The 14,615-nt window shown below is 45.6% G+C and overlaps 1 protein-coding gene across 1 annotated transcript in view; it reads right to left on the bottom strand.

Annotated features, from left to right (window-relative positions):
* ENG (endoglin) overlaps positions 1-14,615 on the bottom strand; it is a 38,219-nt gene that overhangs the window by 21,933 nt on the left and 1,671 nt on the right. The window contains exon 2 of the mRNA XM_020965473.2: positions 2,135-2,289. Within this exon, the coding sequence (XP_020821132.1) occupies positions 2,135-2,289 (155 nt within the window). The remainder of the gene's footprint in view (positions 1-2,134; positions 2,290-14,615) is intronic.

Here is a 14,615-nt window from a genome sequence, read left to right as displayed (position 1 = left end):
GAATGGCTGAACAAGTTGTGACATATGATTGCGATGGAATGCTATTGTGCTGTAATACATGATGAAAGGGATGGGTTCAGAAAAACCTGGGAAGACTTATATGAATTGATGCAAAGTGAAGTGAGCAGAACCAGGAGAACGTGGTACACGGTAACAGGAATATTGCGGTGATAATCAACTGTGAAAGACTTAGCTGCTCTGATCAAGACAATGATTCCAGAGAATTCTGATGGACTTGTAAAGAAAAAATCCACCTCCAGAGAGAGAACTGGTAAAGTCTGAGTGCAGATTGAAGCATAATTTTTTCATTTTCTTTATTTTTCTTTTGGCAACATGACTAATATGGAAATGTGTTGCATGACTTCACATGTGTAATTGATATCACATTGCTTGCTTTCTCAATGGGGAGGGGAGAGGCTGGAGAGAGGGAAAGAATTTGGGACTTAAAGTTTTTAAATGAATGTTACAAATAAGTAAATGATAATTTAAAAAAAAAATTAGTGGCTTGTGTAACTCTGGGCAAATCACTCAACCTCTTGGCTCTGTATGCAACTCTGAGAGTTAGAGAATGCCAATCTGTATTGGTAGAGGGAGTGTCCTCACCTGGGAGTTCCCTATACTGCTGAAATCACAGAACTAGTGCCTCCCTATTCATATCCCCAGCTGGCCCCAGGGGAGGTGGCAGGAATCCCCCACTCCCTTGACCAAGGACTGGAAGGAGCCTTTCCTGGTCTGGTTTTTGACAGGATTGGCCATTGTCGTCAAGAATGAGTCACTGTCTTATTAATCAGAAAATCCTCAAATCTCAGCATTTCCAGCCAGTGTTGTTCAAGGAGTAGAAGCTACTGGAATCTACGTAAGAGCTGAATCAGTCCCACTGGCCTGGGTTTGTGGGGAGTGTTTATGCTGAGGCTGTCTTATCACAGTTCAGAACAGGGGGCCCAGCTAGAAGCTATGAGACACCCGACAGTGGTTTCCTGTCTCCTCTGGGTCATGATCTGACTTGGTGGGTGCCTTTAACGGCACCCTGCCCCTTTGCTTATTCCTGTCCATGCCCCCACAAGAGTTCTGGTCCCAGAACCATCAGAGCTGGTTGGACCCATCTCCTGGTGGCTCATCTCCTTGAAGCTGCCAAGCTGCCTACCCCAGAGGGGAAGTCACCTTCCCTCAGACCGCCTAACCAAGAACTTTTATTGGCTTTGTCCAACTAGGCCACACATGGAAAACTCAGGACTTTAGAGAATTGCCAGACTCCTTGAAAGAAATTCTCTCTCTTTCAGAGTATGGCCCATAGAGGAGGCCTCAGACTAAGGACTCCCACAGACTGTGGTACCTGAGGCCAATCAGTGTTCCTTCTGTATCTGCCTGGAGGGAAGCAGCTGGGCCCCTGCCCTGACTCCCAGGAAGAATCTTAGGACTCAGAGCTGCAAGAAACCTTAGCAGATGTGAAATGGATGAACAGAATGTAAGCTCCTCGAGGACAGGGACAGTTTCGTTTTTGTCATCACATGCCCATTATAGCTTCAAGACTAAGTGACTGAGCAAAAACTGCCCATCAACGTATCTGTCTTCCCTCCACTAAAATGTAACCTTCTCGAGGGTAAGAACTGTCCTGTTTGTTTGTATTTGTATCCCTAGTGCCCAGCACAGTGCTTGATGCAAAGTATGTGCATAATAGATGCTCGGTTGAACTATCTATCTATCCATCTGTCTGTCTGTCTTGTCTGTCTGTTCGTCTGTCTTTTGTTTGTCTATCTATCAAGGGCAAGAACTATTTCCCTTGTCTTTATATTCCACAATGCCTCGTACATGGTAGGCACTTAATAATTGCTTGTTGATTAATTGACAGTCTTCTGGCCTTACCAGCCCCAATCAGCCAACAAAGAAACCCATTTAGTTAATGATAGCACTCAGAAAATTGAGGAAAATTGCATCATTTGCAAATGATTTTCTGGTGGTTGTCTTGGTCAGATACCAATATACCAGATCTTGGTCCATGGCAATGCCCTCACCCCAAGGCATCAAGGCCTGGCAATAACAGCTGGTTGAGGTTCCATTTACTGTTGAGAGAGGGTGTTGGGTTGGGGGAGACTTCCCTTGAGCCCTGAAGCCAGCTGGTCAAGGGATCACTCACCTTTGGAAAGTTCAGGTTGAGGACATGGACTTCTCGGGTAGAGTTAAGGGGTTTCTGGCCCAAGCAACCCCAAGAGACCTGATTTGTGGTGTATGTCACCTTTCCTGTTTCAGAGTCCGGGAGCTCCAGGGTGCAGTCAGCTTTCTCCAGAGGACCTGTTAGAGAATATACATAGTCACCTTTAGGGCCGGTGTCCTAATCTGGGCAGGGAGGGAGAGATGGGTGAGGAAGGAGGCCGGGATGATTGGGGAGTACGGTCCCTGCTTTCAAAGCAGAAAAGGTTCTGGAGCAGGAGTCAGGAAGCCCAGGTTCTAGTCCCAGTTCTAGCTCAGAATCATAACAAAGGATTTGTTTTTATCTACAGCCATAACAGTTGAGGAGGGGCAAGGGGACAGGTATGATGAGCCCAGAGGATAGTCCATTCACTAATGAAGTGGACAGCCTAGGTTTGGAGGCAATGTGTTATAGCAGAATGAGTGCTAACTCTTGAATCAGAGGACCTGAGTTCGAATTCTGCTTCTGATCCTTTCCTACCAGTGTGCCCTTGTTGGGCAAGTCAAATAACCTCTTCAAGTCTCAGTTACCTTATCTACAAAATGAGGAGGGTTGAATTAAGAGGCCTCTAGGGGCCCTTCCAGGTCTAGACCTATAATTTGTCTCTTCTCCCCTTCCTCCAGCCTCAACACTACTCCTTTGCCCTTCTCCTCAGCCTGCTTTTCCTCATGGCCCCATGGGGTCAGGTAGGGGGACATTGGTATCCAGACACCCCACCCCCCCATACTGACGTCTGGGACAAATCTCCAACAGTCCTGCTTTTGTCTCATGACTTTGGGCAGATTGCTTCATCTTACTGAGGCCTATTTTTCACCTCTATAAAATGGAACCAAAATTTCTCCCCCTGCCTATCTAAGAGGATTGTAAGGGTCAGCACATAAGAAGTTGGATATGATAGTATTTTCTAAGCTTCAAGTCATAGTATTTCAATGGTAAATGTAAGGAATTAGGAATATCCCTATTACATGACTTCAATGCACAATTTGCACCTGCTAGGTGGGGCAGTGGCTATGGTGCTGGGCCTAGAGTCAGGAAGACCTGAGTTCAAATCTAGCCTCACAAGATTTCTAGCTGTGTTATCCTAGATAAGTCATTTAACCTCTATCTGCCTCAGTTTCCTTAACTGTAAGAGGGGGATCATAATAGCATATATCATACAGGGTGGTTGTGAGTCTAAGAGGAAATCAAATGAGATAATATTTGTAAAGCACTTACCACAGTGCCTGGCACATCATAGGTGTCTAACAAATGCCTGTTCTCTAACTAATATGGAAATTTGGTTACTCGATTGCACTTATATAACCAATATCAAATTGCTTACTGTCTTAGGGAGGGGGGAGGGGAACGGAGAAAATTTGGACCTACATTTTTTCAAATGAACATTGAAAAACAACCTAACTGGGCATATCTTTTGACTCACTAATACCACTTCTTGATCTGTATCCCAAAAAGATCATAAAAAAAAAGAAAAGGACCCACATGTACAAAGATATTTCTAGCAGCTCTTTTTGTGGTGGCTAAAAATTGGAAATTGAGGGGATGCCCATCCACTGGGGAATGGCTGAGCAAGTTGTGGTCTATGAATGTAATGGAATACTATTGTGCTAGAAGAAATGTGAGCAGGCAGACTTCAGAAAAACCTGGAAAGACTTGTGTGGACTGATGCTGAGTGAAGTGAGCGGAACCAGGAGAACGTTGTACACACTAAGAGCCACGTTGTGTGATGATTGGTGTGATGAGCATTGTCTTGGATCACTGTACTGCTGAGAAGAGCTAAGTTATTTATGAAGTCATTTATCTTCTCAGCAAGACAGTCATCCTAGACAATTCCAAAAGACTCATGATGGAAAATGCACATCCAGAGAAAGAAGGGATGGAGTTTGAAGGCAGATCAAAGCATACTATTTTCACTTTTTTGTGTGGTTCTTTTCCCTTTTAGTCTGTTTATTCTTTCACAACATGACGAATATGGAAATATGTTTTACATGACTGAACATATATAACCTATATTGAATTGTGTATTGTCTTAGAGAGAGGGGAGGGAAGTGAGGAAGGGAGAAAATTTAGAACTCAAAATGTTTTAAATGAACGTTAAAATTGTCTTTATAATTGGAAAAAATAAAATTACTGTTTCCAAAGTGAATGCCTGCTCCTTTCCCTTCTCTCTCCACCGCCCCCTCCCCCCACTCTACATCAGGGGTCCTAGACTTCTGGGTCTGTTTGCCTTTTCTTCATGCCTTACACTGAGAAGAGGGTAAGGAAGGTCATAGGCAAGGGGGGCACTGTTTCTCCTAAATTACTGAAAGTGAACATTGTGGTTAAGGGAAGATACTGGTGTCAGGAAATTGTAACTCAGTGGGTATGTGGGTGAGGATGTGAGTCACTCACACGTGTGTGACTGGCCCGGGCTGTCGCCAGCCCGAGGGTTGGCCCAGGGTCCAGAGCACCCAGGCTTGAGAGAATCATGACTTATTTCTTAGTCTTGAGGGCTGTAGCCCGTAAGAGGCAATGGAAGTTTCTACCTCTGGGACTAGGTTATTTTTCCCTCTTCTCACCCATTCTCTGGGGCCCTGCAGGGCCCCTGAAAAGGAATAAAAATGCCCTGTAGGCCGAAGGGAATCATCATCAGCTCAATCAGTATCAGAGCTGGGAATAGAATGGAACAGGCCCTCTAATGACAGCTCACAGAACCATCCACAATCCAGAGCTTTGCCTGTGGAATGGACTTGAGATTTCACTGGGAACTCACTAGGGAACTCCCAATAAGGAAACCCCCTTCACCAGTGCAGATCGCCATCTGCTCTACAACAAGGCTTTGGGAAGTTGTCTGGGTCACAGAGACATTCAATGGTTTGTCCGAGGTTGTTATATGTGAGCAGAGAGACTTGGAACCCAGGCTTTCCAGATGCTTAAGCCAGCTCTTTATACAATACACCACCCTGTCCTCTCTTTTTGTCTATTAGTTACTAATTCAATCTCTGGTGAACAATGCCATCAAAACCCAGCAAGGCCAAAGGGGAGGGAAGTGGGCCCAGTCTCTCACTTTGGGTCTAGAGCTTTGTCCAAAAGGATCTCTGAACTTTTTTGGCCATGTGCTCCATCAATAAAAAACCAAAACAAATTTTGAGCACGTACTCTCAATATTTCTACTTTTACACGTGTATAAATTATTTAGTATATTTCTGTTCTGGTAATTATGTACATTATAAAAAATAAAAATTGAAAAAGAATGAGAGATAAACTTGAAATTATATTTGGTTCTAAGGTCAATAGGGAGCCACTGGAATTGATCGAGCACAGAGCAAAGACTGAAGAGAATCTCTGGATTGGAAGAGGGAGAGACTTAAAGGCAGGGAGACCATAGGACAGGCTATTGTAATAGTCCAGGAGAAAAGTGATAATGGCTGTGGGCAAAGGGAACTCTGGAAATAGAGAGAGAGGAGCTCAAATGCCAGATGTTGAGGGTGGAAGGGAACTCAAATGCCAGATGTTGAGGATGTTGGGAAGGGAGAGATTACATGACTGGGCATCTGTGTGGGATGAGGGAGGGTGAGGAGTCAGAGATGATGCCAGATCACTACCCTGGGTGACCAGAAGGATGGTGGTGCCCATGGCAGTGATAGGAAAGTCCTGAAGAGGGGTGGCTTCGGAAGAAGGGGAAGAGGAAGATGATGTAGAGATATTTGCGAACCATTCATGTTTGCTTGGTGCAGTGGATAGAGTGCCAGGCCTGGACTCATCATCTGAGCTTATCGGGCTTCAGACACTTAGCTATATGACCCCTGGCAAGTCACTTCACCCTGTTTGCCTCGGTTTCCTCATCTGTAAAATGAGCCGGAGAAGGAAATGGCCAACCCCTCCAGTGTCTCTGCTGAGAAAATCCCAAACGGGGTCATGACTGAACAAGAACAACAGCAAAGACATGTTTGCTTATCCTGTGTGACTCCATGCCAGGCCTTCTGCCGAAAAGATGAGGGGCGATCTGGGGGGCAAGGGGCAGGCGTGCTCGATGGAGTTTCACAAAAGCATCTGGGCAGCAGCTGTTGTAGGTCATGACTCCCCTGAGGGTCCAGTGCCTGGTTCAGAAGGGGAAAGGTGGGAGTTTACTTAGCAGAGGGAAGTGGCAGAGTCAGGGTATGTGGGGGGGTAAGAGATCTAGTGGTTCTGTTGGAGACAAAGCCCACGATTGGTTACCAAAGGAAGAGTGGAATTTGACTCATTTTCCTACCATCAGATTGGTTGATCCCATCACCCTTGAGATCACACCAGTGTCCCATTTTGAAGGCACCCCCAGCTACCTCTCAAGACTTCCTAGGGGAGCACTAAGCCCAAAGTTTGTCCTGTCCCAGAGACACTGCTTATGTCGGATCTCCTTTAAGTAGATTCCAAGCTAGCAGAGTGTTAAATCATGCTAGGCAAGGAAAAAAAAATTAAATGTGATAGAAAAAAGAAATGCATGCCCTCTTAGGGGACTAATCTGAGGGTCATGCTGAGTTCTAAGTTTGGCGACAGTCAGTAATAATCTCATCCTAACTCTGACACTTCTAGCTAGCTCTGTGAATTCCAACAAGACACAACTCCCGGGCCTCCCAGTGGCTCATCTTAAAAATGAAGGGGTAAGCCTACGTGGTCTCAACCGTTCCTTCCACCTCTAAAAGCTCAGTTCTCTTTTTTCCTTCGTACCTTGGTGTCCTTCTGAACACGTACTACAGTGCCTGCTACACAGAACTAAATCCTTGTTGATAAGGATGAGACATCGCAGAGGCTGTTCACTGACTCCACTAAATGGTGGAGATAGTTCAGGGTGGGACCCTGATTTTTTCCACTGGGTGCTAGCAAAATGTTGAGGATAACCGCTGAGTACTTCCAAGTGTTTGGTTTTCAAGACCCATAGACCTCAACCAGCAAACAGAAGAGGTGGAGGGATGCCTCCTCGTATAGACAACTCTATTAACTTGGCACTACCCTGGGCCAGGGGTAGGGTGGGGCACTCCAATTACAGCTCTACCTACCAAACCACAGCTGGCTGGAGAGTTACAATTCCAGGCCCTGCCCCAGTGGCCCTGCCCATGTATCAACCAGATGCCTGGCTGGATGGAGATATGCTTGCCTCAGAATGACAGATAGGTATCCTGTCTCCACCCCCACCCTCCCAAATACCCCTGCCTTGCCCGAGGAAAAGAAGAATTGTTATAACGTGCTAACCTAGCACACTTTGGATCACATAACTGGAGCGTAAAGGGACTTCAGAGGTCATTCAGTACAATCACCTCATTTTTTACAAATGAGGAAAACTGAGGCACAGTCACACAGGCTGGTTTCTAGGGCCATCTCTTCTCCCCACAGGTCAGCAGGGCTAACAGGAAAGAACATAAGCTTCTCGAGGGCAGGAGCTATTTTGTTTTTATCTTTGCATTCCTGGTGCATAGTAATTGTATGACCAATGTTTGTTATTTAATTAATTGATTGACAGTGAGTAGGAAAAATACAGACAGAGGATCGTCTGTGTATGTCTTATGTCACCAAGACAAGAGAGAAAAAGCTGTGCCTTCCTCTCCTGTTTCCCTCAGATTGCTAGGCACAGGGATGGTACATAAGAAGGCTCCTCCAGTACTTGTTTTTTGGCTATTTAAATCACAGAAAACACCAGTTGGGGGAATGATGGGGGAGACTTTTGGCTCAGTTATTTAAAGGTGCTGTTATACGCTAAATTATTGTTTGGGTTCCTCGTTTTTGTTTTTGTTTTTGCTAGGCAATGGGGTTAAGTGACTTGCCCAGGGTCACACAGCTAGTAAGTGTCAAGTGTCTGGTCTGAGACTGGATTTGAACTCAGGTGCTTCTGACTCCAGGGCCAGTGCTCTATCCACTGCGCCACCTAGCTGGCCCAGTTATATGCTAAATTAAAAAGATCTCTGGGCCAGGAGACAGGAGTCATAGCTTCCAGACTTGGTCCTGCCACTTCCTACCTTATGACTTTGGGCAAATCAGAGTTCATCTCTTGCCCTCAGTTACCCCATCTGTAGAATGGGGGAGCTGGAACAGATGACCTGGAAAGGACTTAAAAGGTCTAGGAGGGGACTAATGGATTCAGAGTCAACCCAATCGATCACTTGAATGGGGAGCTCCCATCCCAGTTTTGCTAATTACTTCTGTGACCTTGGGCAAGTTATTTACCTTCTCCAGGTCTCAATTTCCTCTTCTGAAAAGTGAGGGGGAATGAATTAGCTGATGTCCAAGGTCCTTTATTGCTCTCAGCCCTGTGATCCCATGATGCCAGGGAGTAAGGGAAGTAGGAGGATGACCAGACTACATTCTGGGCCTCCCCTCACTGGGGCCGACAGGAAGCTCTGAGCTGGGAGGGAAGAGAGTGGAAATTTACTCTGCCAGGCATGGAAGGGGAGAGGAAGCAGGCCCCCTACACCTCGTCCTGAGGAATGCACAGAGCCAGGAGGAGGAGGATGGAGAAGGGGAGACTGTTTGGAAGTTTGTGTCTCCATCTTGTCCTGCTCACTTCCTGTTTTCTTCGAGATCAAAGATGGGCTCTGGTGGGGAACAGAAGCAAGCCTGAATGAGAGGGTGGGGGGACATGGGGGATGAGGGTGAGAGGAACCTTCCATTGACCCCTGGACTTTCTTTCATCCAACCCCGTATCCCTTTTCTCAGTGCCAGGGAATATAGACCTTTAGATAGAGAAAAGTCTATATGATGGTGCCCTCTAGGAAGAGTTCCAGCTCTTCACCAGGTCAATACCAACAGCACGGGCACCATCTTGAGTGCTAGTGGCCAAAAGGGAAATAGCTGCGGATAGGGGCATTGGACACCACCCTGGTACTTAGAAATTACTGCCCAAGACCAACACATGTTAACACACCACAAGCCACTCAAGAAGATTTCTGGCCTCTATAGTCGTCTTCCAACTCTACAATTCTTGAGATTCTGTAAATCTAGAAGTGTTACGAATGAATGCGCAAAAAAGCATCTGTGCCAGACACTTGTAGGAGTCCAGCTACAAAAAAGCAAGACAGTTCCTACCCTCAGGAGGCTCACATTCTAACAGGGAAGACGATACAAGTAAGGGAGCCAGGCCCTAGGAAGAGTATTTTGGCTTAGGAAATCATAGTGACTATGGGAGGTATCACAGGACAATTGACAGACATATCCTTTCTAAGAATGAAGATAATGATTTGATTGCTAGCAGAGTGTGAAAAAAAAAAACCTAACATTTTTCTGTCTCTTCTCATCCCTCCTTCCCAAGCCCTTATACTATCAGCGAGGAGAGGCCCAGCTGGACTGCATTATGTAATGATCAGATAACCGGGCCAGCTGGGAGATCAGATAACCGCTGGTTTATTTTGGTCCTTAGGGGCTTTCTCGAATGCCTGCTCTCTCCCCCTCACCCTCCTCCTCCCCGCCACAGACGAGAATGGGGAGACAGAAGGGAGTGTGACGCCCCATCCTGTCTCCCCATGGCCAGTGGGGCCAGCCGGGGGGGGGGGGGACGGTATCAAAACAAAGCTTAATCACAATTAGGCAGGCACCAGGGAAACACGAAAGGTCTGAGGGAGGAGGCTTCTATGGGTAAGAGCGAGCCAGCCAGCCAGCCAGCGAGTGGGGTGACTGGAGACAGAAGGGTGTTAATGATGCTTTGAGATCTGTCCGTGTTTGAATCAGGCTGAACTCTCCATAAACTAATGTGTCCCAACGAAATGAAATGTGGAGAAATAAATCAAAAAGCAAGACTCAGCTCTGGTGGAAAAGGTCAGCAGCCACTTTCTGGTGGTTCTGCCACTAACTTGTGTGTGACCTAAAGCAGGTCAGCTCTCCAGTCTGGGTGGGCACTGGCTTCCCCCTCTGTACAAAGATGAGGCTGGACGCAAAAACTTCCAATATCTCCTCTAGCTTGAACAGTCTTGGTCCACAGAAAACGCTCGTTCTGTGCTGTTGACTGACCTGCTGATGGAGAGGTCGGACTAGAAGGGGACAGTGTGGTACAGTGGGAAGGGTGCTGGATTTGGAACCAGAGGATCTGGGTTTGAATCCCTAGCTCTGCTTCTTACCACTCCGTGTAACTTGGGACAAATGCTTCACCTAACTGGGTCTCAATTTCCTCAGTTGTATCTCAGGGTTGGACGGGACCCCAGAGGCCATCTAGTCCAAATCCAAACCTGACCAGAAGTCATCGCTATAGTAGCCCAAATAAGTATCATCTAGTCTTTAAATATTTCAAGTGAGGGGGATCCCATAGCTCCCAAGGCATCCCATTCCACTTGTGGGTGACTAATAGCCAGAAAATTTTTCCATACATAGAGTTTAAATCTACCTCCCCATAACTTCCAGTTAACTGCTTCTGGCTCTGACTTCTGGGGCCGAGGAAATCTTACCTATCGTCTACATTATGGCCTTTGAGATATTTCATTTCTTCTCTCACATGCTCTCTCAATCTCCTCTAGGCTAAACATGCCAACTTCCTTCAACTGAGCCTCAAATGTAATGAATGGGAAGCCAATTCGTTGTCCTCCTGTTTGTAAATGTCCTTCCCGAAAGGTGGAACCCAGGACATTCTGACCAGAGGCAACACGGAGGGAGTCACTTTTCTTGATCTTTCTGGATTTTTTAAATGCCATGTCACATCATTAAATTATAATGGATATCAAGCTTTCAGTCTACTAAGACAGCCTCATCTTTTGTGAATGAAATGCTGTCTAGCCCTGCTTCTCTCATCTTGAAGGCAGGATGACCTCCAATATCCCTCCCATTTCCAAATTTTATGATCCTAAGATAGCGATCTTGGGCTGGAGAGAGTCAAGAGATGGGGCAGGATGGTGTCGTGGAAAGGACACAGGGATGTGGCGAACGAAGACGAGTTCAAATGCTGTCTCTGACACTTAACTGCCTGCATGACCTTAGGTAAGTCATTTAATTGCCCTGGGCCCCAGCTTCCTCACTTGTAAAATGTGGAGAATGGATTAGATGATCCTTCTTCAGTGGGAAGGAGACAAAGATTGTGAGAAAAAGGCAGGTGAAGGCTAGAGAATATATTAGGAGTTTTCTGATCTTCCCTTTGGAATGACATCAGAATGAAACTATCTCTTGGAATCTAAGCCACTTTGAAGAATGTCCAGGGGCAGGGGCTCAGGACATTGATTTCTCCCCACCCCACCCCCAAACAAAAAGTATTTCAGATACTTTCACAGATCAAGGACCTGTTACCGTCTAAAGCAAGAGTTGTTAGATTTCAGGGGATCTGTGAACTCAGATGGGAAAAAAATGTATTTTTATTTTTACTACTCTCTACTTAAAGTTTAGCATTTTTTTCAATTATGATTCTTTTTAAAGCATCATTCTGAGAAGGGGCTCATAATAAAAGTAATAGCTGACATTTATATAGTACTTACTAGGTGCCAGGCACTGTACTGAATGCTTTACAATTATTATCTCATTTGATCCTCATAAATAGGTGTTATTGTCATCCCTCTGTTACAAATGAAGAAATTGAGGCAAATCAAGTTTAAATGTCTCACCCAGAGTTACAAAGTGTCTGTGGCTGGATTTGAATTCAGATCTATCCTGACTCCAAGCTCAGAGCTCTACCTCGCTATCTCTCTACCTCTCTGAGGCACCACTGAGTTGCCATAGGCAGAATCTTAAGTCACCAAAAAGGTTAAGAAGTCTGTTCTGAAGAAATCTGACCCTGATGTCTGTCCGCACTGTCGATCCTCATTTTAGATGAAGGATGACTATGGGATGTGGGCAAGAAGTTGATCCAAAGGTCTCTGGCCCTGGTCCTAGGTACTGACCCCCTCCAATCTCTTTTGGGTTAGCTCAGGCTATCACACTGCAGCCCAGGCTGTCCCAACCTGGTCACCCTAAACCCCAGGTCACAGTGCTAGGTCTATAAACATGTTTATTTTCATTAGCAAGTAACTAACCTCTTATCTAAGATGGGGGGAAAAGTACTTGAGGGATAGTATGGCATAGATATTTTCTGGCCTCTGAGCCAAAAAGACCTCAGTTCAAATCTTGCCTTTGACTGGCTGTGTGACCCTGGATATGTCGTTTAACCATTTAGGGCTGTAAACCAATGGTGTCACACTCCAAAAGAAACAGACCACTAATCTGAATATAAGGATCCCTTGCTGGCTATATATTGACTCAGTTTTAAAATATATTATCTTTGTTATACTATAGTTTAATTTATTTTGTTAAATATTTCCCAATTACATTCTAACTCCGTTTGCTGCAGTGTTGTAGATAGTAACATGTCTGCTCTAGGGCCTAGGGAGGTGTTGACTTATACTGGCAGAGGGAGTGTCCTTGCCTACACATCTATAGTGTACATAGAAATATTATGTATTACATGTAAATATAATTCCCTATACAAATGAAATCACGAGTCTAGTCCCTATCTGGAATACTTGCACTATCTAGCTCATGAGGCATTGTGAGGGAAGTGTTCTTTAAATCTGGAGGTTTTTATGGTCCAGATGTGAGATTTCATCAATATAGAGAACTCCCAATGAGGAGATTCCCTCTGCCAATGCAGATCAGCAACCCTTTGGCCACTTAGGATTTCAGGGAGTTGCTTGGGCACAGAGAGGTTAAGTGACTTGTCCAGGGTCACACAGTCAGTGTCAAAGGCAGGGCTCAAATCCTGTTCTTTCTGACTCAGGAGCTAGTTCTTGATTCACTATGTCATGCTGGAGATGTCATGTATAGGACATACATATAAACCTTTGAACACCATATAAATGTGAAAAATTATCATCTCAATATTCTCCCAAGACACTTCTGGAATCTTCATTCCCCAAGACTTTCCAGAGGCGGACTCTGTGTGTGTGTGTGTGTGTGTGTGTGTGTGTGTGTGTGTGTGTGTGTATCCCAACCTTACTGCTCAAAGCTACTTTTCCCCTAAGGTTGAAGATAAGATCAAAGAACTGGCAGAAACCTTTAGTCCAACCCTTTCATTTTATAGGTACAGGAAACAGGCCCAAAAACGCAGACAGCAAGAAGCAGGCTAAGATTGAAACTCAAGCCCTTGGACTCTGAATCTTATGCTCTTTCCCCTACCCGGGCCCTCTGCAGGAAGAGTCAGCCGCCCTGAAGAGATGGAGCAGGACTCCAGGCCCTGAGTGTAGTGCCCAAGAACAGGACTGAGGAGACCTCTATTGAGCCCTGTCAATCCTGTGTAGGACTCATCCCCCATCCTCTCCAGCACAGGCAATCAGCCGGGCAGCCGTGTGCAAATCCACTTTCCTTGTATACATACTACTCTGATAGGACACAAACAAGAAACTGTCTCGATGAATACAATTTGTACAATTTATACAACTGAAAAAAAACAAAGCGGGTCAAAAATTTGCAGCAAAATGAAGCAGTTAGAGGGAAAAGGAAAAGGCCCAGAGCAGGAGCTGGGTGACCTCAGTCCATCATCACAGATCTGCCACTGACTTGCTATGGGACGTTGAGTAAGTTACTGCCCCCGTATAAGCCTCAGGTCTCTCATCTATAAAATGAGAGTGTTAAATATTCAAATAGTGGGAAGAGGAGGAGGAAAAGTCTCCTCCTTTGTAAGAGACGTTAAAGTTTATACAAAGCACTTTGAAAAGCCCTTCAAGAATTATCCCCGTTTTACAGATGAGGAAACTGAGGTCCAGAGAGCTTTAAGTGATTTGCCCAGTGCTACACAGTTGGTAGTATTGAACTCCAAGGCCAGATAATCTATAATGTCCCTGTGAACTCAAATAGTCTATGATTCTATGGCATGTCCCAAGAGATCAGGGGACAGACCTAGGAAAGTGAACTCAGGGGTTCTGCAGCCCATGCTATCTCCTGACTCCTGGATGAACTCTGTTGATTTCCTCTTTCCAAACCCCCTTCTCTATTTACAGAATTTGGAGTGTTCCTGCCACCCTCTCCTTGGGCCTCTTGGACCAAACTTTCCCTGCCTCAAACACTCACCCCCAGTGGAGTGGGAAGCCAGAACTCAGTCCATGGCCCCCTGATCCCAGGGCCCAGGAATGTGCAGGGATCTGGACCTACAAGACAAGTCAGGAGGGAGTTGAGAGGAGAATGAGGGAGATATGGAGCTATATAGCATAATTTGTAGGAGGCTTTTGGCTTTCTCTGAAGCCCCCAATTCCTTCCAAGTGAGGGGCTGGGGGGCTTGGCAAGCTTCAGCAATGCAAAGGCATAGAGCAGATTTTGTAGGGGGTCCTGCCCAGTGTTTCCCACCTCTCCTATCCCTTCAGCAGGTTTCTGAAGAGTCTCAAGGATAATCTGAGAAACAGAGGAGTCAGGCGCAATCTCAAGTAGCCCTTGGGTGAACATCACCTCTTGGTTTCACTGAATTATAGACTATTATGGCTGAACATGATCTTAGAACATGTAATGTCAGAGCCGGAAACGACTTTAGATCACAGCATTATAC

Source organism: Phascolarctos cinereus, unplaced genomic scaffold (assembly GCF_003287225.1).
Source record: "Phascolarctos cinereus isolate Bilbo 61053 unplaced genomic scaffold, phaCin_HiC Scaffold_2;HRSCAF=192, whole genome shotgun sequence".
Classification (NCBI taxonomy): Eukaryota; Metazoa; Chordata; class Mammalia; order Diprotodontia; family Phascolarctidae; genus Phascolarctos; species Phascolarctos cinereus.
The sequence above is the reverse complement of the archived record's forward strand: the minus strand, read 5'-3'. Positions and strand labels throughout refer to the sequence as shown.